This window comes from Carcharodon carcharias, chromosome 14 (assembly GCF_017639515.1).
Source record: "Carcharodon carcharias isolate sCarCar2 chromosome 14, sCarCar2.pri, whole genome shotgun sequence".
Classification (NCBI taxonomy): domain Eukaryota; kingdom Metazoa; phylum Chordata; class Chondrichthyes; order Lamniformes; family Lamnidae; genus Carcharodon; species Carcharodon carcharias.
Window position 1 is genome coordinate 53,329,133 of NC_054480.1, and position 25,456 is coordinate 53,354,588.

A 25,456-nucleotide genomic window follows, 5' to 3' on the forward strand; every position below is an offset into this window, starting at 1 on the left:
AATTTTAGCCATGATCTTACGGAATGGCAGAGCAGCTCGATGTGCCGTATGGCCCACTCCTACTTGTTTTTCCTTGTGTTCTTATTAGCAGTGCCTTTACCCACTGTACCATCAGGGAAAAGTTTTTACTTTTTTTGATACACTACAGCCACCAAATATGCTAACAAACATTAAACAAAATGCTATGGCAGTACTTGTATTGATGCTTCAATATGCTGTGCCATGGACTTGTACAACACAAGTCCATGCCAATGATTTCCCATACAAAGTCACATCAGCTTTTTCCGCTGGATATAAAGGAATGAAAAAGGCAGGAAATTTCTCCAGATCTCTTCGCCAACATTCAACTGTTAAACCACAACCACCCAAAATAGATTAGCTGATCATTGTTGTTCAAGGGCTGCTGTTATGTGCAAAACTGGCTGCTGTCCATACCTAAAAGAAGAATGACTACACCAGCAGGCTAGTTCTGTTCCACCATTACTAGTACAAGAGGAGCAGCAGTGCTTCCCCCTGCTCCCAAGCAAACCTGTTTCTCTCCCCATGACTGGTCTCCGTCCCTCACTCCTTGATCCAATCTCCCACCACCCCCAGCCTCCGCTATCACCTCCCCACCTTCATTATCTCTCCCTCCCTCTTCTCCACTCCACTTTCAAGCTACACCCTACAAGTACAGGCTGACCCACTCCTTCCCCATGAACGTTGGGGCCCTTGTTTCCCTTACTCATTCATTTAATGTCACAGTTGGAGCTTTTTGACCATTTATCCACCTAAAGAATTTAGGAAAAAGAGACACTAGATGTAACGTGTTGTAAGACTTGATATACCCGTGTAAATAAAAGAAAGGTAGGGTTGTGGTTAAGACAGTAAATAGAAAAGTGCTATGAGAGCGCTCTGATGTATTTCCTAAGGCTGCCAAATAATAGGCAATTTGTTACCTTCAACTAGTAATCAATAAACACCTCAGGTTCATTGTATTGGAAAGTTCTTGATTTCTTACTGGCTCTGTCCAGATGGAAATATAGGTGAGGGATTTTCTGAGGCTGTTTGAGCTGGAAGAGGGCAATCACAGTGAGTTTCCTAATTGGACGCCTTCTGGAAGATTGAACTGGAAGGCCTGCTTACCTGTGCATTCAGATTTCTGACCCAGAAATGACCCCATCGTCCATGCAAAAATGAAGGTGACCAGAATCCCCCCATAGAAACACAAAAACACCATCAAATCCGAAGGATGGTTTTAGTGGAAATAGTGCTGAGCAGGCAACAAAATGTTGCAAGGAGGATGGAATACAGTGGAAAGAAAGTTAGAAATGATCTTTTAAGTTAAGCAAGATGACCCACTGAAATAGAGTAGGACAGTATCTTCACTATTTTTATATCATGCAAAAGCTACCAGTATTTGTATTAATGGAAACATGTCAATCCAAATACAAGTGTTGTTTTCTAATGGAAATAAAGCAGCTTAACAATTTATATCAACTCTCATCTCACCAAGTGCTCGCACAGTTCACCTTTGGACAAACTGAAGAAATATATGCGCAAAAGACACAAGTCCAGATCCTCATTACATCCCTTGGTTACACAACCATAAAGTAGATAAAGAGCAGTGCAAGACAACCACCACAAAAGATGAAAGCCACTTAAAGGAGTGATTGATGCCATTGAACCTGGGAAGGTATCAGTTAATAATCCTAACTTAACAACATTCAGTAAGACAGAAGTGTATTTTCACCTTTCTCCTTTTATAAGTGTTCCCAAAGGTGAAATGGCAGCTTCGACAGGCCCAACTAACTTAACACTGCACAGTATACTTATCACACACAATGCTTGACACAGACAACAACAGAGACAAAGCACTTAGAGAATTTAATGAAAACATACGCAAAGTATAAAACACAGTTCAAGAGAGGAAGAGCAAACGGAGGCGTCAATGATAGAACAGGATGTAGCTGACCATAGCCAGGAGGTACAATACAAAGCCTGTCTGCCATTAGGTGTCAGTGGATGAACAAAAGCCCTTCATAAAGTGAGAATGCACAAATTCCCTGGATGGGTTGTCAAGGATTGTGCATCACTGCCATTGCAACTGCAAACAAGATTGTTGCAGAAGTGTGGTAATAGTCTTAAAATCTGAATAAAAAGTGATGCAAAGCAGCAGAAATTACAACACAATGAGAACTGTAAATGAAACCAGCTAGGAAACAAACATAAGAAGTTTACAACTACCATTATAGGCAGCAACTCAAATTTAAAAAGGCTTACTTTGCTTGGCCATGCAAATAAAAAAAAAATACAAAAGCAAAATACTGCAGATGCTGCAAGTCTGAAATAAAAACAGAAAATGCTGGAAACATTCAGCTGCTGCATCTGCAGAGTTAACATTTCAAGTATATGTTCTGATGAAAGATCACAGACCTGAAACATCAACTCTGTTTCTCTCTCCACAAATGCTGTCTGACCCGGAGTATTTTCAGCATTTTCTGTTTTTGTATGTTAGTACAGAACTTGAGTATTGCTGAAAAAAAGAGACATGCTGTTGAAGCTTTTCGTCTTGCGCCCATCAGGAGAGATTCACAAGTATACCAATTGTAAAGGGAACAACAAATTACACGGCATGAGAAGAGAGTGCTGATTGGTTGGCAAGTGGACTCTGATTGGTAGAGATGTTACCATGGAGAATGCATCAAGGAATAATTAACTGCCATCTTTTGGTTAAATTCAAACCAGGCAAGTCAACTCTGATTGGTCAAGACATTGCAATGGAGAATGACCCATGAAATGGCTGTCCTCCAAGCTTCTGTTTAGTTCAAAAAAAGCGCAATGTGTGGACTTATTACTTCTGTCTGCAAAGGACAGGGCCCTGTGTGTAAATATAAGCAGCTTCGAGCATGTGCAAATGAGCCACACTGAGTCAGACTGATAATCTTAAACTGGTCATCAGTGTAATTCTTAGCACAATTTGTTGTTCAACCTCTACCTTGAGTATGACTCAATCATTATTTTGCTTTCTGTAAAATCATATTAAAAAATTAATCATAAAATTCTGGTTTCCCACTTGTGAGAATTATTCAACATGATTGGCTGTGTAGCCTGCTTGATCAAATCACTGGTGTTAAACACTAGGAATCCCCTATATCTGGCACCAGATTGAAATCAATGCCAGGAAAGGTGAAATCCATGGGGCTTGCCATATCTTTGTGGGCAGCTTTCTTTGAAGTCAGAAGTGAGCACCTTCACTTTTGTCGCTGACTGTAAAAACTGGGCCATTATATCATCAGTCTTTAACTTCTCATTGTGTTTACAATAATTCGCAGTGTGGTTTGTGCCAGCAGTGTTTCTCATACTCGTGCCTATTTCCACCTCCATAACATCACCCAACTTCACCCATCTAAGCTGATGAAACCCTCATTAAATTCCCATCTATCCCAGATAACCTTTGGTTTCCTTGCCTAACAAGACTCAATTCACCTCTGCCTTAAAAATATTCAGTGACCTCACTTCCACTGCCTTCTGGGGCAGAGTTCCAAAGTCGCATAGTCCTCAGAAAAAAATTTCTCCTCATCTATGTCCTAAAAGGGCAACCCCTTTTTAAAACAGTGCCCCCTAGTCCTGGAATCACCCACAAGAAGAAACATCCTTTCCACGTTCACTTTGTCAAGACTATTCAGGGTCTTATGTACTTCAATCAAGTCACCCCTCACTCTTTTAAACTGCAGTGGAAACAAGCCCAACCTGACCAACTTTCCTCATAAGACAACCCATGCATTCCAAGTAGCAATCTAGCAAAACTCCTCTGAACTGCCTCCAACGTACTTACTTCCTTCCTTAAACAAGGAGGCCAAAACTGCACACCACTCAAGATGCATTCTCACCAGTGCCGGTATAACTGAAACATAACATCCTTAATTTACGTTCAACTCCTTTCGAAATAAAGGAAAACATTCCATTAACCTTCTTGATTACCTGCTGTAGCTCCATACAAACTTTTTGTGACTATTGTGGAGGCAATGGCGGGTTGGTATTGCCACTCACTTGGTTCACTGATATCCTTTAGGGAAGGAAATCTGTCGTCCTTACCTGGTCTGGCCTACACGTGATTCCAGGCCCACAGCAATGTGGCTGACTCTTATATGCCCTCTGAAATGGCCTAGCAAGCCACTCAGTTGTAACAAACCGCTACAAAGTCACAAAAACGAAATTAAGCCAGACAGACCACCTGGCATTGACGTAGGCATAGGCCCTGTCAGCCCTGTAAAGTCCTCCTCACTAACATCAGGGGACTAGGGCCAAAATTGGGAGAGCTGTCTCACAGACTTGTTAAGCAACAGCCTGACATAGTCATCCTCACAGACTCATACCCTACAGATAATGTCCCAGACACCACCGTCACCATCCTGGGTACGACCGACCGGCAGGACAGGCCCAGCAGAGGTGCCGCACAGTGGTATATAGTCAAGAGAGAGTTGCCCTGGGAGTCCTCAACATCGACTCCGGATCCCATGAAGTCTCGTGGCATCAGGTCAAACATGGGCAAGGAAACCTCCTGCTGATTACCACGTACCACCCTCCCTCAGCTGATGAATCTGTGCTCCTCCATGTTGAACACCACTTGGAGGAAGCACTGAGAGTGGCAAGGGCACAGAATGTATTCTGGGTGCGGCACTTTAAAGTCCATCACCAAGAGTGGCTCGATAGCACCACTACTGACCAAGCTGGCTGAGGCTGGGTCTGCGGCAGGTGGTGAAGGAACAACATAGGAGAGAAAAACATACTTGACCTCATCCTCACCACCCTGCCTGCCACAGATGCATCTGTCCATGACAGTATCAGTAGGAGTGACCACCGCACACAGTTGTTGTAGAGAAGTCCTGCCTTCTCATTGAGGATACCCTCCAGCGTGTTGTGTGGCACGACCACCGTGCTAAATGGGATAGATTTCAAACAGATCTAGCAACACAAGACTGGGCACCCATGAGGCGCTGTGGACATCAGCAGCAGCAGAATTGTACTCAAACGCAATCTGTAACTTCATGGCCTGGCAGATCCCCCACTCTACCACTACCAAGCCAGGGGATCAATCCTGGTTCAATGAAGAGTGCAGGAAGGCATGCCAGGAGCAGCACTAGGAATACCTAAAAATGAGTTGTCAACCTGCAGAAGCTATAACACGGGATTACCTGCATGCCAAACAGCACAAGCACCAAGTGATAGACAGGGCTAAGCAATCTCACAGCCAACGGATCAAATCTAAGCTCTGCAGTCCTGCCACATCCAGTCGTGAATGGTGGTGGACAATTAAACAACTTACTGGAGGAGGCGGCTCCACAAATATCCCCATCCTCAATGGTGGAGGAGCCCAGCACATCAGTGAAGAGATAAGGCTAAAGCATTTGCTACAATCTTCAGCCAGAAGTGCCAAGTGAATGATCCATCTTGGCCTCCTCCGGAGGTCCTCAGCATCACAGATGCCAGTCTTCAGCCAATTCAATTCACTCCACATGATATCAAGAAATGGCTGAAGGCACTGGATACTGCAAAGGCAATGGGCCCTGACAATATTCCAGCAATAGTACTGAAGACTTGTGCTCCAGAATTTGCCCTGCACCTAGCCAAGCTGTTCCCATACAGCTACAACACTGGCATCTACCTGGCTATGTGGAAAATTGCCCAGCTATGTCCTGTACACAACAAGCAGGACAAATCCATACTGGCCAATTACCCCTGCATCAGTCTACTCTCAATCATCAGTAAGGTAATGGAAGGGGGTCATCAACAGTGCTATCAAGCGGCACTTGCTTAGCAATAAACTGCTCACTGACGCCCAGTTTGAGTTCCATCAGAGTCACTCAGTTTCTGACCTCATTACAGCTTTGGTTCAAACATGGACAAAAGAGCTGAACTCCAGAGGTGAGGTGAAGTGAAAGTGACTGCCTTTGACATCAAGGCAGCATTTGACAGAGTGTAACATCAAGGAGCCCTAGCAAAACTGGAGTCAATGGGAATCAGGGGGAAAACTCTCCGCTGGGTTGGAGTCATACCTAGCACAAAGTAAGGTGGTTATGGTTGTTGGAGGTCAGTCGTCTCATCTCCAGGACATCATTGCAGGAGCTCCTCAGGATGGTATCCTCGGCCCAACCATCTTCAGCTGCTTCATCAATGACCCTCCTTCCATCAAAAGGTCAGAAGTGGGGATATTCCCTGATGATTGCACAATTTGCGACTCCTCAGATACTGAAACAGTCCATATCCAAATGCAGCAAAACCTGGACAATATCCAGGCTTGGTCTGACAAGTGGCAAGTAACATTCACACCACACAAGTGCCAGGAAATGACCATCTCTAACAAGAGAGAATCTAACCATCACCCCTTGATGTTCAATGGCATTATCATCACTGAATCCTCCACTATCAACATCCTGGGGGTTACCATTGACTAGAAACTGAACTGGACTAGCCATATAAATACTGTGGCTACAAGAGCAGATCAGGGGCTAGAAACCCTGTGACGAGTAACTCACCTCCTGACTCCCCAAACCCTGTCCACCATCTACAAGGCACAAGTCAGGAACGTGATGGAATACTCTCCACTTGCCTGGATGAGTGCAGCTCCAACAACACTCAAAAAACTTGACAACATCCAGGACAAAGAGCCTGCTCGATTGGTACCACATCCACAAACATTCACTCCCTCCAACACCAATGCACAGCAGCAGCGTGTACCATCTACAAAGTACACTGCGGGGATTCACCGAGGCTCCTTCAACAGCACCTTCAAAACCCACGACCACTCCCATCTAGAAGGACAAGGGCAACAAATAGATGGGAACACCACCATCTGGAAATCCCCGTCCAGGTCACTCACCATCCTGACTTGTAAATATATCGCCATTCTTTCAGTCACTGGGTCAAAATCCAGGAACTCCCTTCCTAACAGCATTGTGGGTATACCTACACCACATGGACTGTAGCGGTTCAAGAAGGCAGCTCACCACCACCTTCTCAAGGGCAACGAGGGATGGCCAATAAATGCTGGGCCAGCCAGCGACGCCTACATCCTGTGAGTGAATAAAAGTAAACTGCACGAGAACACCTAGATCCCTCTGCACCTCGGAATTCTGCAGTTGTTCTCTGTTTAAGTGATACTCTGCTTTTTTATTCATCCTGCCAAAGTGAACAACTTCCCATTTTCCCACATTGTACTCTGTCAGATACAGTCATAGAGTCAAAGAGTTATACAGCACAGAAATAAGACCTTCGGCCCATCGTGTCCATGCCGGCCATCAAGCACCTATCTGTTCTAATCCCACTTTCCAACACTAGGCCCATAGCCCTGTACACAATGATGTTTCAAGTATTCATCTAAATTATTCTTAAATGTCGTGAGGGTTCATGTCTCTACCACCCCCTCAGGCAGTGTGTTCAGATTCCAGCCACCCTCTGCGTTTTCCTCAAATCCCCTCTAAACCACCTGCCCCTTACCTTAAATCTATGTTCCCTGGTTATTGACTCCTCCGCTAAGGGGAAAAGTTTCTTCCTATCTATGCCCCTCATAATTTTGTATACCTCTATCAGGACCCCCCTTCAACTTCTCTGCTCTAATGAAAACAACCTTAGCCTATCCTGTCTCTCTTCATAGCTGAAACACTCCAGCCCAGGCAACATCCTGGTGAATTTCCTCTGCACCCTCTCTAGTGCAATCGCATCCTTTCTAGAGTGTGGCGACCAGAACTGCACACAGTACTCCAGCTGCGGCCTAACTAGCGTTATTTCCAGCTCCAACATAACCTCCCTGCTCTTATATTCTATGCTTCAGCTAATAAAGGCAAGTATCCCATATGCCTTCTTAACCACCTTATCTACCTGTGCTGCTGCCTTCAGGGATCTATGGACATGCACAATAAGGTTCCTCTGATTACACCTCAAGGTTACACCCCCCCCCCGTCATGCCTGAAAATTCTATACCCTGGAATATTGAGCTGCCAGTCCTGCCCTTCCCTCAACCAAGTCTCTGTGATAGTAACGATATCATATTCTTATGTGTTAAATCAATGCCCTCAATCATCTGCTTTACTTGTAAGACTCCTTGCATTAAAATAGATGTAATCCAGCCTTGCATTATTCCCTTGTGCCTTAACAGGTCTATATTTGTTCTGCCTTCCAGTTTGACTTAGTTTCTCTTCTATATTTGGTTGTGTATCACACCCTACTGTACCTCCACTCTGTATCCCATCCTCCTGTCAAATTAGTTTAAACCTCACCCCCAACAGCACTAGCAAACCTCCCCACAAGGCTTTGGCCCCATTCCCGTTCAGGTGCAACATGTCCGACTTGTACAGGCCCCATCTTCGCAGACGCAGTGATCCAGGAAACTAAAGCCCTCCCTCTTGCACCATCTCCTCAGCCATGCATTCATCCTCACTATCCTCCTATTCCTATGCTCACTAGCACATGGCATAAAGGTTACAAACTTTGAGGTCCTGCTTTTTAATCTGCAACCAGCTCCCTAAATTCTTGTTGCAGGGGTTGCAGGGCCTCATCCCTTTCTACCTATGTCGTTGGTACAAATTTGAACCACAACCTCTGACTGTTTGCCCTCCCCCTTCAGAATGCCCTGCAGCCATTCTGTGACATCCTTGACCCTGGCACCAAGAGGCAACACACCATCACTGGAGTCACATATAAGGCTGCAGAAGATCATGTCTGCACCCCTCACTATTGAGTCTCATACCACCATTGTTCTTGCACTCTTACTCCTCCCCCCTCATGCAACTGAGCCACAGTGCCGTGAACTTGGCTCTGGCTGCACTCTCCAGAGGAACCTTCAGCCTCATTGTTTTCCAACACAGAAAAACTGTTCTTGAGGTGAGATGCACTTTGGGGCTTTCCTGACTACCTGCCTGCCTCCCTTCTTCTGACTGGTGGTCACCCATTCCCTCTCTGACTGCACTTCCTTAAGCTACGGAGTGACCACATCTAAAAACGTGCTATCCACGTAACTCTCAGCCTCGTAGAGGCACCGTTGTGTCTCCAGCTGATGCTCAAGCTCTGAAACCTGTTGCTCAAGCTGGTCAAGCCGATGGCACTTCCTGCACATGTGGTCATCCAGACTGCAAGTGGTGTCTAAGAATTCCCAGGTGCAGCAGGCCATACAACACACAGGACTGAGCTCCCTTGCCATACTTTTTGTTTGCTTTTAATTAAAAGACTATTTCCCTAAATTTAAGCTCCGCTCTGCTCACTGAAGTCTTGCTCTTTACAGCCCTGCTCTGCTCACTTAGCCCTGGAATGGAAAATTCTGCCCCCAAGTCAGAATTTTCATAATAACAGAAAGGCTCTACGCTTTAGGCAAAAATGTTGGCCCACTCACTCAACTTATCTCTATCCGGGAATACACGATGAATAGTAGGACCCTGGGAAGTACCGAGGATCAGAGGGACCTTGGTGTACATGTCCACCAGTCCCTTAAGGTAGCGGGACAGGTAGATAAGGTGGTTAAGCAGGCATATGGGATACTTGCCTTTATTAGCCGAGGCATAGAATGTAATAGCAGGGAGGGTATGTTGGAACTGTATAAAAAGCTGGTTAGGCCACAGCTAGAGTATTGCATGCAGTTCAGGAATCTGCACTTTAGGGAGGATGTGATTGGTCTAGAGAGAGTGCAGAGGAGATTAACCAGGACGTTGCCTAGGCTGGAGAGTTTTAGTTATGAGGAGAGATTGAATAGACTGGGATTATTTTTCCTGGAGCAGAGGAGATTGAGGTGGAATGTGATTGAGGTGTATAAAATTATGAGGGGCATAGATAGGGTAGACAGGAAGGAACTTTTCCCCTTGGTGGAGGGATCAATAACTAGAATAGTTAGGTACTTGTTTGACCAGTGTGGACTTGATGGGCCGAAGGGCCTTTTTCTGTGCTGCAGACCTCTATGACTCTATGTCTGCAAACTACTTATGTCTTCTTCACAAATTACTTTCCTACCTACCTTTATGTCACCTGCAAATTTAGCTACCATGCCTTTGCTCTCCTCATCTAAGTCATTGATGTAAATTGTAAAATGTTGAGACCCCTGTGGGACCCCATTGGACACATCCTGCCAATCAGACAAAGGCCCATTTATGAGTACTCATTTTTTCTGCTAATCAGCCAATCTTCTATCAAGACTAATATGTTACCTGCTACACCATGAGATTTTATTTTCCCCAATAACTTCTGATGTGCCACCTTATTAAATGTCTTCTGGAAATCCAAATACAGTACACCTACAGGGTCCTCTTTATCCACAGCACATGTTATTCCTTCAAAGAACTCTAATAAATTGGTTAAACATGACTGTAAGGGTCAACAGTAATTCACCGATGGTCAATATATAACTGATAGCAATAGGTAGAAGGCCACCATATCCTTCCTGGAACTACTAATGATCTTACAAAGCATTGCTATTCACTCTGTGACCACAGCGAGAATCTTCCAGCACCCACAAGTTATGGTCAGGGTCCCCAGTAAATGCCACTTTTGGCAGGCTCAATCTCTCTCCCAATCTGGGCTCTGGTTTTGTTTGTGACTTTAGGAAGCTCTGCAATAGCAGCACATGAATTTGAGTTGGTGTTGTCCTAACACAGTGAAACAATTCTGCTGGAGCCAATAAAAGTGGCTTGTGGAGACCCTTCCTCCTGCATCATATCTTTGTACCCCGCTACCCCTCCTGAGCGTCTCCTTTTTACTCTAGTTAACATGAATAGTTGTAACAGAGGAATTCTCACTGTGGAAAGCAATACGTTGGGAGCTGCAAATACATAACCCTAATGTTCAACAGCTCAGACTCACTAATACAGCCTGCTGGAAAGATCTATTTTTAGTGGGTCCACTGAGATGTTGGTCTTAGTTAGTTTCAGGGGTTTTACATTTGGCTGTACAAAACCTACAATTAGGGAACCTGGTGCTACTACCACAGCATAAAAAAGGGCCTTCACTTTGGTTGTAGCTCTGGCAACTCATTAATCTATGGGAGATGGGGACGGGATGCGCAGCAAATGATTTTAACGCTACTCAGTGTTAGCATTGTGGAATTAACGTCATCTGTACCATTAACAATGTTAATTTGATCAAAAACTACTTTTTCTGTTTAAGTGCATATTTATATAGAGTGCCAATTTGCCAGCACATAAAATAAATGAATCACTTTCAAATTAAATAAATTGGCTTATTACATGCAGGATCATTATATCGGCAAATTGCACAAAGTGGTACAATACTGCCTCTCAAAGGAATACTTCGTTATGCAATGTCAAGCCTGCAAAGCATAATATTAAAATAAATGTTTACGTACACGAGCAGCATTTTATTTGTGCTGCAATTATATTTTGAGTCAATTAGCACGGGAGAAGTCTTAACTGAGGAAGATGAAAATATGAATGAGGCTTTTATTTTGCTAGATTTTAAATCACAGGTAAGGGCAACAGTCAAACCTGTGGAAAAATGTGAGGTTATGCACTTTGGCAGGAAGAATAGAGGATAATATTATTTAAATGGAGAAAGACTGCAGAAAGCTGCAGCACAGAGGGATTTGAGGGTCCTCATGCATGAATCACAAATAGGTACCATACAAGTTCAGCAGGTAATTGGGAAGGCAAATGGAATGTTGGCTTTTATTTATAAGGGAATGGGGCATTATCTAATGAAAGATATACTGGCATTGGAGGCAGTTGAGAGAAGGTTCACGAAGTTGATCCTGGATATGGAGGGGTTTTCTTTTGAGGAGAGGTTGAGTAGGTTGGGCCTATACTCGTTGGAGTTTAGAAGAATGAGAGGCGACCTTATTGAAACATACAAGATTCTTAGGGGACTTGATAGGGTTGTTGTGGTGACGTTGTTTTCCTGTGTGGGAGAGTCTAGGACCAGGGGACATAATCTCAGAGTAAGGGGTCACCCATTTAAGACAAAGATGAGGAGGAATTTCTTCTCTCAGATGGTAGTGAATCTGTGGAATTCTTTACCGCAGAGGGCTGTTGAGGCTGGCTCGTTAAGTATATTCAAGGCTGAGACAGACAGATTTTTAATCAGTAAGGGAATCAAGGGTTATGGGGAAAAGGCAAGAAAATGGAGTTGAGGATTATCAGATCAGCCATGATCTCACTGAATGGCAGAGCAGACTCGAAGGGCCGAACGGCCTACTTCTGCTCCTACATCTTACGGTCTTTTGGTCTGTAGAATGAATTTTCAACAACAGAAAGAGCACTATTAACAAATTTTACCAAGACCCACTTGCTCAGTGTTAAATGTCACAAAAAAATGGCAAACACATAATAATCCACAACATAAAATTAAAACAGTAACTTATAGATGTTAACAGATACCAAGCAGGGATTTCAAGGCTGTAATCAAACCAGCAAAATAGCAGTTAACTACTCAACTGGCACCTGCTTCATGACACCAACTCACTCACTGGATTAGATTTGTTTTAGAAATAGTCTCAAATGTCTATTATTCAGGCAAAATATTTGTGATATTTCACATCAACATATACTGTGTAATAACATCAAATGGTTAGAAATACATTGTTTTAACGCATAACAGAAATTTCTGCATGCTTAACCTTCTGCAATAACTATGTCACAATCATTATCTTTGATTTTGGATCTGTATTAATCAATTGCACAAGTTGTTTTGGCCACTGATGCCAAACATGACACCTTCTTTATAGCAAAGAGATGGCAGAAAATGGGACAATATTCCAATTCCCAGTGTGTTTCTATATAAAAAAATGAGCAATTAAAAGGTAGTTCTTGGATTTCCAAAATCTAATGACAGTGCAGGAGTTTTGTTTTCACCTAGATGAGGTAAGACCATAAGACATAGGAGCAGAAATTAGGCCATTCGGCCCATTGAGTCTGCTCTGCTATTCAGTCGTGGCTGATAAGTTTCTCAACCCCATTCTCCTGCCTTCTCCCCGTAACCTTTGATCCCCTTACCAATCAAGAACCTATCTATCTCGGTCTTAAATACACTCAATGACCTGGCCTCCACAGCCTTCTGTGGCAATGAATTTCATAAATTCACCACTTTCTGGCTAAAGAAGTTTCTCCTCATCTCTGTTCTAAAAGGGCTTCCCTTTACTCTGAAGCTGTGCCCTTGGGTCCTAGTCTCTCTTACTAATGGAAACATCTTCCCCATGTCCACTCTATCCAGGCCTTTCAGTATTCTGTAAGTTTCAATCAGATCCCCCCTCATCCTTCTAGACTCCATCGAGTATAACCCCTGCCTCTCAATGAGGCTACTGCTCAGTAATCATGCAACAGAGTCATCATTTTCTAAATACATACTGTGTGCATTAGTCATACTAGCAGATAATATATTAATGTCAAGAATGCAAATACAATGCAAGTTACATTGTCTGATTTTTTTAAAATATTTTGGCAAACACCCAATAATGTGACTATTCAAATTATATGTCACCCAGAACTGTAGTACAGCTTACTTTCAGCAATAGAGAGGGCTGATGTAGGTAATATGGTTGCCATGGCATACATGGACTTCCAAAAGGTGTTTGATAAAGGTGCCACATATAGGTTTGTCAACAAAGTTGAAGCTCATGGAATTGAATTGGCAGTGACAGCCTGGATACAAAGTTGACTGAGTGACAGGAAACAGAGGGTAGTGGTGAACAGTTGTTTCCCAGGATAGAGGAAATTATGCAGTTGGGTTCCCTAGGGTTCAATACTGGGATCACTGCTTTTCTTGATATATATTAATGATTTAGACTTGGATATACAGGGCATCATTTCAAAAATTTGCGAATGACACAAACTTTGAAGTATTTTAAACTGTGGAGAGGATAGTGATAGACTTCATGATATTTACCTATATACATTCCACCAGAGCAACCAATCAGGAAAGGGAATCCTGGCTGAATTACCAATCTCACCAACCCAGAAGTGTTGAGGCCAATGATAGTACCCCAACTGCTGTGTTAGCCAAGATCAGCTAACTCAGCTGTGACTAGAAATTAAACCTTCTTGGCTATATGCTTTGCATAATGTAGTACATATAATCACTGAGTTATCAGACAACCTTTTTTTCACCTACATCACCACTATTTTGATGATCATCATTCCTCGTGGGTGGAGCCAGAGGACATCGCTACAGTGTTGAATGAATACTTCACATCCATCTTCATCCAAGAGAATGAGGATGAAGCTATCGAACTCGGGGAGACTGCGAGGTTCTTAAGCAAATTGATATAGGGAGTGACAAGGTATTGGAGGTGTTGGCAGGCTTAAAAGTGGACAAATCTCCAGGTCCAGATGATTTGTGTCCCAGACTGCTGAGGTAGGCAAGGGAGGAGATGGAAGGGGCTCTGACCTAAATTTTTAATTCCTCTCAGGCCACGGGGAGCTGGAGAACAGTTAATGTGGTTCTGCTCTTTAAGAAGGGTTGTAGAGATAAACCAGGGAACTGCAGGCCAGTGAGTCTCACATCAGTGGTAGGGAAACTATTGGAGAAAATTCTGAAGGAGAGAATCTATTTCCACTTGGAGAGGCAAGGTTTGATCAGGGATAGTCAGCATGGGTTTGTCAGAGGGAGGTCATGCCTAACAAATTTGATTGAATTTTTTGAGGAAGTGACCAGGTATGTAGACAAGGGTAGTGCAGTTGGTGTAGTTTATATCGATTTCAGCAAAGCCTTTGACAAGGTCCCACATGGAAAACTTATAAAGAAGGCAAATGCACATGGGATACAGGGTAATTTGATAAGGAGGATTCAAAATTGGCTTAGTTGTAAGAGACAGAGGGTGATGACAGAAGGATGCTTTAGTGACTGGAAACCAGTGTCCAGTGACGTACCACAGGGATCTGTGCTGGGTCCCCTATTATTTGTCATTTATATAAATGACATAGGTGGCTATGTGGGGGGTAGGATTAGCAAGTTTGCAGATGATACAAAGATTGGCCGGGTGGTTAACAGTGAGGTTGAGTGTCTTGGGCTACAGGAAGATATAGATGGGATAGTCAAGTGGGCAGATAAGTGGCAGATGGATTTTAACCCTGAAAAGTGTGAGGTGATACACTTTGGAAGGAGTAATTTGACAAGGAAGTATTCAATGAATGGCATGACACTAGGAAGTTCTGAGGAACAAAGGGATCTTGGCATGTGTCTCCATAGATCTCTAAAGGCAAAAGGGCATTTTAGTAGGGTGGTGAAAAAGGCATATGAGATATTTGCCTTTATCAATCGAGGCATAGATTACAAAAGTAGGGAGGTCATGTTGGAGTTGTATAGAACCTTGGTGAGGCCACAGCTGGAGTACCGTGTGCAGTTCTGGTCACCACATTATAGGAAGGATGTGATTGCACTGGAGGGGGTGCAGAGGAGATTCACTAGGATGTTGCCTGGGATGAAACATTTAAGTTATGAAGAGAAGTTGGATAGACTTGGGTTGTTTGCTTTGGAGCAGAGAAGACTGAGGGGTGACCTGATTGAGGTGTACTGAGGGGCATGGACAGGGTGGATAGGGAGCAGCTGTTCCCCTTAGTTGAAGGGCAGTCACAAGTTCACATAAGTTCAAGGTGAGGGGCAGGAGGTTTGGGGGGTTGTGAGGAAAAACTTTTTTACCCAGAGGGTGGTGACGGTCTGGAATGCATTGCCTGGGAGGGTGGTGGAGGCGGGTTGCCTCACATCCTTTAAAAAGTACCTGGATGAGCACTTGGCATGTCATAACATTCAAGGCTATGGGCCAAGTGCTGGTAAATGGGATTTGGTAGGTAGGTCAATTGTTTCTCACTTGTCGGTGCAGACTCGATGGGCTGAAGGGCCTCTTCTGCACTGTGATTCTGTGTGATTCTCTCAATTAGGATAACAAAAGTAAAATACAGAGAATAACAAATTACTTCCAGTGAGTTTACTGTCGTAATGTAGTCTCAGGGCGTTCCTTGATATTGCAGTTTAGGACCTCAAAGTATTTAAATTAGTTACTGTTTTGAAACTCACAGCCAGAGCTCCATTGTTCTACATCTGTTGTGTAACAGGAACTTGATTTAGAGTATATAACACGTAGCTTCTTCCTGTCAGCTCATTCCAGGTAACCAGAGCCACATCAAAATACTTGCAGATTGCACTCAATCTATCACTGCTGCAAAAGCATGAAGCTGTGCTAGCCTTCTTGCCTGCCACTGGAGCTGCACCTCCTTGTCACTTTAAGCAGTAATTTAAGGCAACAAATATTAACTGTTTTATACTTTATGTATAATCATAAAATGAAAACACCAATATAAACCATAAAACCAGAATTCTTATTCCAAGGCTGAGATATTTTAAGATGTGATTCTAGATATTATGTGGAAAATCTTGGGTTTCAAAATCTATTTTTCCTTTCCAATAACCTCCCTTTCAGAAGTTAATTTCATCCCCCAAATGTGGCAGATCAAGTAACAAAGTAATTTTTCAGGTTGATTATGCAATTAAGAAAATCTAGATACTGTATTAACCTTGCCCCTTTATTTTAATTTACATGGAAAACTGACCTTTATTAGTTTAACTAATTTCCTTCTTAGATTCACACAGTTATGTAATAACAGTTCAGCCTACAGCAGTGATTGTACTTCAAACACACTGATAATATTGTTTTAGTAACAATCACCAGGCTATCACTTTTCTTCTAATAAGTCAAATAAATGCACTAAAAAGGTCCGCCAGTCTCCCCCCATACCTGAGATAGTCTGTGTCTGTGCAGTGATCATACTTGTAGCAGTCTGCGTCTGGGTCGCCGGTGTTGTTGCCTCTGCCACAAACTGAACGGAACTGGTGCCTGCAGTTGTCCCAAGGTGGCAGCCATTTTGCTTGTGAGCTACAAAAGTATCTAGAGTGTTGTACTGTTGTTTGCAGATACCGCAGATGTGGATATCTGCACTTACTTCTACCAACACGGTGGCCCCTGGAGAAACTACACAAAAAGAATTTAGAGCACAGCATTACAAAGGACAATTTTTCTCTCCTCTTTTATAAAGCTGCTTTCCTCTATGCCTGGTAGAAATCTGGGAAGCAGCAATCTTGAAGACTGGAAGTGTTTGTGCAGAACGTTTCCTCAGAGAATTCTTTAATTCAGTACACAATACAATGTATAATATAGAATTTATGAAATGAACAGGCTTGACAACCCTTTTCTCTCTGAGGCGTCAACACTTCTTGTGATATCCCTCCACAGTGACGGCTCACAGACTATTTAATCACTCAGTGCAACACAGCCAAGATTAATCCTGTTCTCAATCAACATCTAGACACACATGCTTCCTAATGGGATTAAGAGACACTGCAACTCAGTGACTTTTACCATCTTTAGCATAAGGTTGCTGAGATTAACTATGGTCCTCATATTGCCAAACTGTTTGAGATTAACAATAACTTGCATTTATATAGTGCTTTAATATAAGAGATGTCTCAAGGAAAAAAAAATGGACATTCAGCCAAAGAAGGAGCTATCAAGACGGCTAGCCAAAAGCTTGGTCAAAAAACTGGAGTTAAATGAAGGTCTTAAAAGGAAGAGCAGAAGGCAGAAAAGTTTAGAAAGGGAATTCCAGACACTGACTTTGGACTTTCCAGCTCCATCAGTACACACCAAGAATTAACCCTAGAATCTTCATTCTCTGTATAGCTGTGTGCAATCAAACAGTACATTTACTTTGTAAATTGGGTAAGTTTAGTCATCAACTTTTGAAAGAAATTTTCAAAATATACTTTTTTAGTTACTTCCATGATTATTTTGATGCATCAGCAAGCATGGTGTTGTATATGTCCACTTACACTTGATAAAATGATGTTTCTAGCAATTTACAAAGATTATGCTAACTTATTAATGTCAAATAGATATAACCTCTGGCTTACCGATGCAAACATATCACAGGATGTTCCAAGGGAATACACTACCCAATAAGTCCGCTGTATTATTTAGAACTGCAACTTGCACATATTAGAGAGCTAGGTTACATTTCACTCCATAGAACTATTTGGGTCCCAATATTGACAGGGATGGGTTTGGTGAGCTGAGGGATGGAATATTGGTCAGGCTGCATTTCCCCACATGCTATGAAGTTTTAACTCCACAGCATACAAACAGGATCTCCAGCCAGAATCAGCCTAATTGACAGGTTTGGCTTCGAGTCAAGCAGGGAACACACTCCAGAGTAGGCCACCGCCGCAGGTAAGGAACTTGCAGCTGCTAGTGTGAATTTGGAGGAGGCAGGGAGGTCAGATCCCCTAAGCAAGGGGGAGCTCTTCTGTCCTCCTGGCCCACAGGCAGTGTTGTAAAGGGCCGTTAACCTTCTCCCCAAAGCTGTCTTCACTTCCCATGAGCTCCTGAGTTTCCAGAAGCCGAAAAACCTGGTCAGCCAGATTAAATCTGTAAAATTTGTAAAACAGATTTAATCTGTAAAACAGATTAAACCTGAGGCTGTCAGCCTTATTAAAATAGTTAAATTATACCCCAGGTTGGCTACCTGCCCCTTTTCCAGATTTAATAGAAGCGGAGGTGGGCAGGGGGTTGAGATCTTATAAATTTAGCATTTCATCTGACACCACCCACCCATTCTTTGGGGGTTAAAATTGACCACATATAGCTTATAGCACAGAAACAGGTCATTCGTGATCCACAGAATCCTACTCCCACCACTCTTCATCTGACCCTATTAACATATCCTTTTATTCCTTTTTCCTCTCATCTGCTTACCTAGCTTCCCATTAAATGCATCCACACTATTCGCTTTAACTTTTCCCTGTAGTGAGTTCCACACTTTAACTACTCTGGGTAAAGCAGCTTTTCCTGAATTCCCTATTAGATTTATTGTCAAACCCTTTCATAATCCCAAAGACATCTATCAGGTCACCCCTCTGCCTTGGCTTTTCCAAAGAAAAGAGTCCCATCCGGCTGAACCTTTCTTGATGAGTATGTTCTCCGAGCTCTGGCATTATCCTTGAAAATTATAAGAACATAAGAAAAAGGAACATGAGTACACCATATGGCCCGTAGAGCCTGTTCCAATATGATCTTCTGTCACTTTGTTACCCACTCCTTAACCTATCTATATCTCTTTGCAGCATCCTTACGTCCTCACAGATTGCATTCTCAGTTAACTTTGTATCATCAGTAAACATAGATACATTATTCTCTGTCTTTTCAGCTAAGTCATTAATATAGATTGTAAGTATCCGAGACCCCAGCAATAATCCTTGCAGCACTCCACTAGTTCTCACCTGCCAACTTGAAAATGCCCCATTATGCATACTGTTTGCTTCCTGTCTGTTAACCAATTCTCTATCCATGCTGATATATTCCCCCCAACCTCATGAACCTATCTTATGTATTAAACTTTTGTATGGCACATGTGGAAATTAAAATTAGAGCTGTAGCTGGTTCAACACTTTAACCCAACAAATTTACTCAACCTTGAACCAGGAAAACATTGAAAATCTATTTGTGACAATTAAATTAAATTCTTAGGATTAAAACTGTGACTGTATTAAAAAATCTTATGTATGACATGTGCTTCCTTTGATAATCAGGCTAGCTTCTTGTAACACTTTTCGCTAAATTTTTTTTACAACAACCCCAGTGTTATGAAACAGCATATCCTCTAACTCAGTGTGACCAACATTCTGAGAGATACTGGTGAAATTCTTGCATCAAGGAGTTACATTGCACATAAAAAAGCACCAGTTTTAATTCCATCTGTTAATAAGCAAGCCCTCAAGTGTATGCATATTTCACTCAGCTTTCACTTTCACATAAAGATATAAGAGTATTCATCATTTCCTACTTCCCTCTGCCTTGGGAATACTCAAGCTTTAACTCCTGGATCTTCATCCAATCAAATAAGCCTCTGAAAGCTGAGAACATAGTGCCCAAGTTTTTTTTCTCATTGAGTCACAAAAAAAGGCACCACAGAAATTTGAGTCCACAAAAAAAATTAAATCAATAATCCCATTAATTTGCAAATATCTCAATTTACACAGGAATATTGAAAGCACAGGACCAGAATAAACTGCAATCCATCTGGCTTGTGTCAAGAACAAATATTTCTTTAGCGCCAGCTTCTTCAAATATTTATCCAGTTCTCCCTGTAACGCTTCCACACTAACTCGCTCCATACCCAGTCCATTTCATATATTCACCAATTTAAGTGTTTACTCAGATTTGGTATAAAGTAATTCAATCTCAGTTTTCTGTACAACTTGCTTTCCAGCCTAAGTCTGTGTCTCTATACCTCAAGAAGCATCATATTGGGATTCAATTTATATATTCCCATAAGGGTAGTGAACATTTGAATACAATAAAATAACATCTCCCTGTGCCTACTCATCTTCACAGTAAACAAATCCTGAGTATTCAATCTCTCCTCATAGCTCAGACCACCCTACGCTAGGCAACAGTTTGGTTGCTTTTTCTGCGTGACATCAGAATAAATGCTCAAACTGTTGTGGTGACAGCTAGCTGATTATATTTCCAAACCCTCCAGAATATTCCATTAAAAAAACAAAAGCAATACAAGACAGACCATGGCATATTCTTGCAACATCTGGAGACCATCTAGCATTCAGTTAACAATATGTAAATAGTATACATATTCTGCACCACCTCCAACGTCTAGATTTTGTTAAGGCAATCAGAAGTGCGTGCAGTACTCAAGGTGTGGCCAGGGCATTGTCTTGTATGAATTTGTTATTACTTTCTGGGATTTGCACTCAATTCCTCCCAAGTTGTAGTCTGCTTTTTTTTTTAAACTGAGCTTTTGGTTTCTTTGAGCATCCAACCAAACCTTCATATCCCTCTCCTCCACCTACAACCTGTAGATTAAAGCTATTTAATTTATATTCCCAATGTTTATTTCTCTTTTTTAGTCTCATTATCTTTCATTTGTCCACATAAAATGCTATTTCCCAGATATCTGTCCACCTTCCAGGTCCATTTCTATATGCCTTATTTTGTCCTCATTGTTGAAACACCCCCAATTTAATGGCAGATATAAAACTCTGTAGGTGACATGATGGAGATATCTGGGGAACACTAAAGACTATTTCTGGATGTTAGAACAGGTACTTATGCACGTAACTTGGAGTACTGTATTAATGTGGCATCAGTGAAAAACCCATAGATGGAGCAGTGAGTTCAAATATAAGATTTGCTACAGAGTGGATTACATTTGCCATGGTAGCAAAGTGGCAATTAATCAATATTTTTTCGTTCTACATCTCCAATTGTGACAGTGGATAAGGTAAAAAAAATTGCTTCAAAAGGTGAGAAATGAGAAGGACAGAGAACATGATGTGGCAAATTGTACTGGGTAGCAATGCAAAACTGATGGCATCGCATAGGCTGCCTGTTATATTTCCCATTGACTTCAGTTTGGCAGGTGGCCCAAGCAATACAGTCCTTTGTATGTTATCGAACAGAACGAATTTCTACCCAATGTAACATTTTTAAAAACACTCTTTCCCCCTCAACTCAAAGCAGAAACTCAGGAATTTACTTTCTGTCCACAACTTAAAATTTAAAAATAAAAACAAAAATACCTGGAAAAACTCAGCAGGTCAGGCAGCATCTGTGGAGAGGAGCACAGTTAACGTTTCGAGTCCGCATGACTCTTCAACAGAACTAAGGAAAAATAGAAAAGGGGTGAAATATAAGCTGGTTTAAGGGGGGGGCCGGGGTGTTGGGACAAGAAGAGCTGGATAGAGGGCCAGTGATAGGTGGAGATAACCAAAAGATGTCACAGACAAAAGGACAAAGAGGTGTTGAAGGTGGTGACATTATCTAAAGGAATGTGCTAATTAAGGGTAGAAAGCAGGACGAGCAAGGTACAGATAGCCTTAGTGGGGATGGAGTGGGGTGAAGGAATCGAAAAAGGCTAAATGGTAGAGATAAAACAATGGATGGAAACACATTTAAAAATAATGGAAATAGGTGGGAAAAGAAAAATTTATATAAATTATTGGAAAAAACAAAAAGGAGGGGGAAAATCAGAAAGGGGTGGGGATGGAGGAGAGTGTTCATGATCTAAAATTGTTGAACTCAATATTCAATCCGGCAGGCTGTAAAATGCCTAGTCGGAAGATGAGGTGCTGTTCCTCCAGTTTGCGTTGAGCTTTACTGGAACAATGCGCAAGCCAAGGTCAGACTTGTGGGCATGAGAGCAGGGTGGAGTGTTGAAATGGCAAGCGACAGGGAGGTCTGGGTAATGCTTGCGGACAGACCGAAGGTGTTCTACAAAGCGGTTACCCAGTCTGCGTTTGGTCACTCCAATGTAGAGGAAACCACATTGGGAGCGACGAGTGCAGGAGACTAAGTTGAGAGAAGTGCAAGTGAAATGCTGCTTCACTTGAAATGAGTGTTTGGGCCCTTGGACGGTGAGGAGAGGGGAAGTGAAGGGGCAGGTGTTGCATCTTCTGCGGTTGCGTGGGAAGGTGCCGTGGGAGGGGGTTGAGGTGTAGGGGGTGATAGAGGAGTGGACCAGGGTGTCACGGAGGGAACGATCCCTACAGAATGCGGCCGGGGGGGGTGAAGGGAAGATGGGTTTGGTGGTGGCATCATGCTGGAATTGGCGGAAATGGCAGGGGATAATCCTTTGAATGCGAAGGCTGGTGGGGTGATAAGTGAGGACAAGTGGGGACCCTATCATGTTTCTGGAGGGAGAAGAAGGCGTGAGGGCAGATGCGCGGGAGATGGGCTGGACACGGTTGAGGGCCCTGTCAACTACCGTGGGTGGAAAACCTCGGTTAAGGAAAAAGGAGGACATGTCAGAGGAACTGTTTTTGAAAGTGGCATCATCAGAACAGATGCAACGGAGGCGAAGGAACTGAGAGAATGGGATGGAGTCCTTACAGGAAGCGGGATGTGAGGAGCTGTAGTCGAGGTAGCTGTGGGAGTCGGTAGTCTTGTAATGGATATTGGTGGACAGTCTATCACCAGAAATTGAGACAGAGAGGTCAAGGAAGGTAAGGGAAGTGTCAGAGATGGACCACGTGAAAATGATGGAGGGGTGGAAATTGGAAGCAAAATTAATAAATTTTTCCAGGTCCGGACGAGAGCATGAAGCAGCACTGAAGTAATCATCAATGTACCGGAGAAAGAGTTGTGGGAGGGGGCTGGAGTAAGACTGGAACAAGGAATGTTCCACATACCCCATAAAGAGACAGGCATAGCTGGAGCCCATGCGGGTACCCATAGCTACACCTTTTACTTAAAAACTTGCATTTTCATAGCACCTTTCACAAAATATTCCGAAGTGCTTTACAGCCAATGAAGTATTTTCTTGGAGTGCAGCCATTGTTATCATCTCGGAAACATTAATGTCAACTGTAAGCAACAATCTACTGAACCCCATGGCACCCTGCTTGTGTAACCTTACAATATCAATGCAGCTTCACATATGTCATCATTTAATTTTCTCCTGTTCGGCCAATTATCAATCTACCTCAGAAGCATGCCTTCTGTTCATGCCTTTCTACTGTCAGCTAATTGCTCAGGTGTTTCAATATCAGGAGTTTTGCTGAGTTCCAAATACATTGTACACACAGAATTTCAACTGTTAACACTACTCTATCTCCCTGAATGGATCCAAGTAAGTTTGTTAGATGGTCTCTCTAATAGGTCTCCTAATAAATTGTCAGACCTTAGTGCTCCAAGTTATGACTTATCCATCAGTGAGACATTAGCTCTAGATAAAAGCCTTTCCAAACCTCCTCCTCCCCAAAATTCAAGTACTGCATACTTAAATATGATGCATATATCACAATAGGATTTGGGGAAGATGGTGTAGTAGTAATAATGTTACTGGACTAGTAATCCAGAGTCCCAGGCTAATCCTCTGGGGGCATGGGTTCAAATCCCACGACGGCAACTGGTGGAATTTAAATTCAATTAAGAAATCTAGAATTAAAAAGCATTCTCAGTAACGATGACCATGAAACCATTATTGATTGTCATAAAAACCCACCTGATTCACTAATGTCCTTTAGGGAAGGAAATCTGCCATCCTTACCTGATCTGGCCTACATGTGACTCCAGAACCGCAGTAATGTGATTGACACTTAACTGCCCTCTGAAATGGCCTACACTCAGTAAAACGCCAATTGTGGATGGCAACAAATGCTGGCCATGCCAGCAACACTTACATCCCATGAAAGAAAAAAGGATGTAATATCTGGGCTTAGATTGTCTTGGTTCAGGGAGGCTTTTAATCCGTATGCCACAGTTTAGATACCCATGTAAGAGTTAATTGTAAAATTATGTTTGAAAATAAAAAGTTGTAATATTCTCATCATAATTCTCAAACATATTCTCAGAAAATATGGGAATGATCAATCTTCATTGTTGTTCTTCACAATGTGTGCCATCTGTTGTGCAGTTTATGTAACAATAATACAGAAGGAAGATAATTCTAATGTTCCACAATAAATATGCACACAAAACTTCTTGTGCACTAAACCAAACAAACCAGAGGTCTTATGTTTGATTCTAAGCCCTTCCTGACTCAACTATGTGGGCTCTGTCAATCTGGACTACTTATCTTAGGATGGGAGAAATTAACCAGGTTCCCAGTCACTATCACTAGCTAGCGAATCCTTCTGGGTTTCCGGGCTTTGAGAAAAAACAAAATAATGTTCAGCTGCCCAGTCAAATACTCTGATGTTCACTGTTTGGTACAGACATGATAATTTGGACAAGGTACTGAAAGGCTGGCAGCCACAGTGGAGCCATATCCAATAAAGTCACTGCTTTCAGGAATGGAGGGAAGAACTTTCTTTAAAAAAAATTTTGATACTGCCCATACTTTTTTCCTTCTATAAGCACTTTTAATTATGGCCATGCTACAAGTGGAGGTATAAAATAATAAAAATAAATGAAAATAACTGTCACTTAGCTATCACAGTAAATGTGAAATGGACTCCACTCTACACCACATGTGGCACCTTGTAACTCTTTTGAGTACAAACACGTTTCCATCTGTTTCAGATGAAGTTACATTGTTTCATAGTTTGCCATTGTGAGATTTGAACTCTTGATTATTGTTTCATAGTTTGCCATTGTGAGATTTGAACTCTTGATCTTGGGGGTTACAAACCCAGTACCATAACCACTTGGCTATTTAGGCCAAGCTGTGGCACCTTGTATCTTAACTAACTTCTCTTGAGTTTTTCACTGGTTCCACACTATTATTATTATGCAAGTACCTATTCTAACTGCAGAGGGAGCCATTAATCTTCCTTAGGGGCATCTCCATGTAACATGGGATGGTTGTTAGTGTGCTTTTCAAGAGTTAGTGGGCTGGCATCTTTTTTCTGGATTTAAAGTTCAGTTGTGTGGATGTGCAAAGGGAAAAAGGAAAAGGTTCTGAAGCTATACAATAGTTTTCATATCAAAGTGCTGCATCATAAAACATTTCACACAAAAATTACTTCTCTTAAACTCACT

General features: G+C 42.4%; 1 protein-coding gene across 2 annotated transcripts in view; it reads right to left on the reverse strand.

Moving 5' to 3' along the window:
• zfp64 (zinc finger protein 64 homolog (mouse)) overlaps positions 1-25,456 on the reverse strand; it is an 82,899-nt gene that overhangs the window by 45,126 nt on the left and 12,317 nt on the right. The window contains exon 2 of one of the 2 annotated variants that reach the window (XM_041203663.1): positions 16,703-16,936. The exons of the other annotated variant lie outside the window; for it this stretch is intronic. Within the exon in view, the coding sequence (XP_041059597.1) occupies positions 16,703-16,936 (234 nt within the window). The remainder of the gene's footprint in view (positions 1-16,702; positions 16,937-25,456) is intronic. 2 annotated transcript variants of the gene reach the window in all.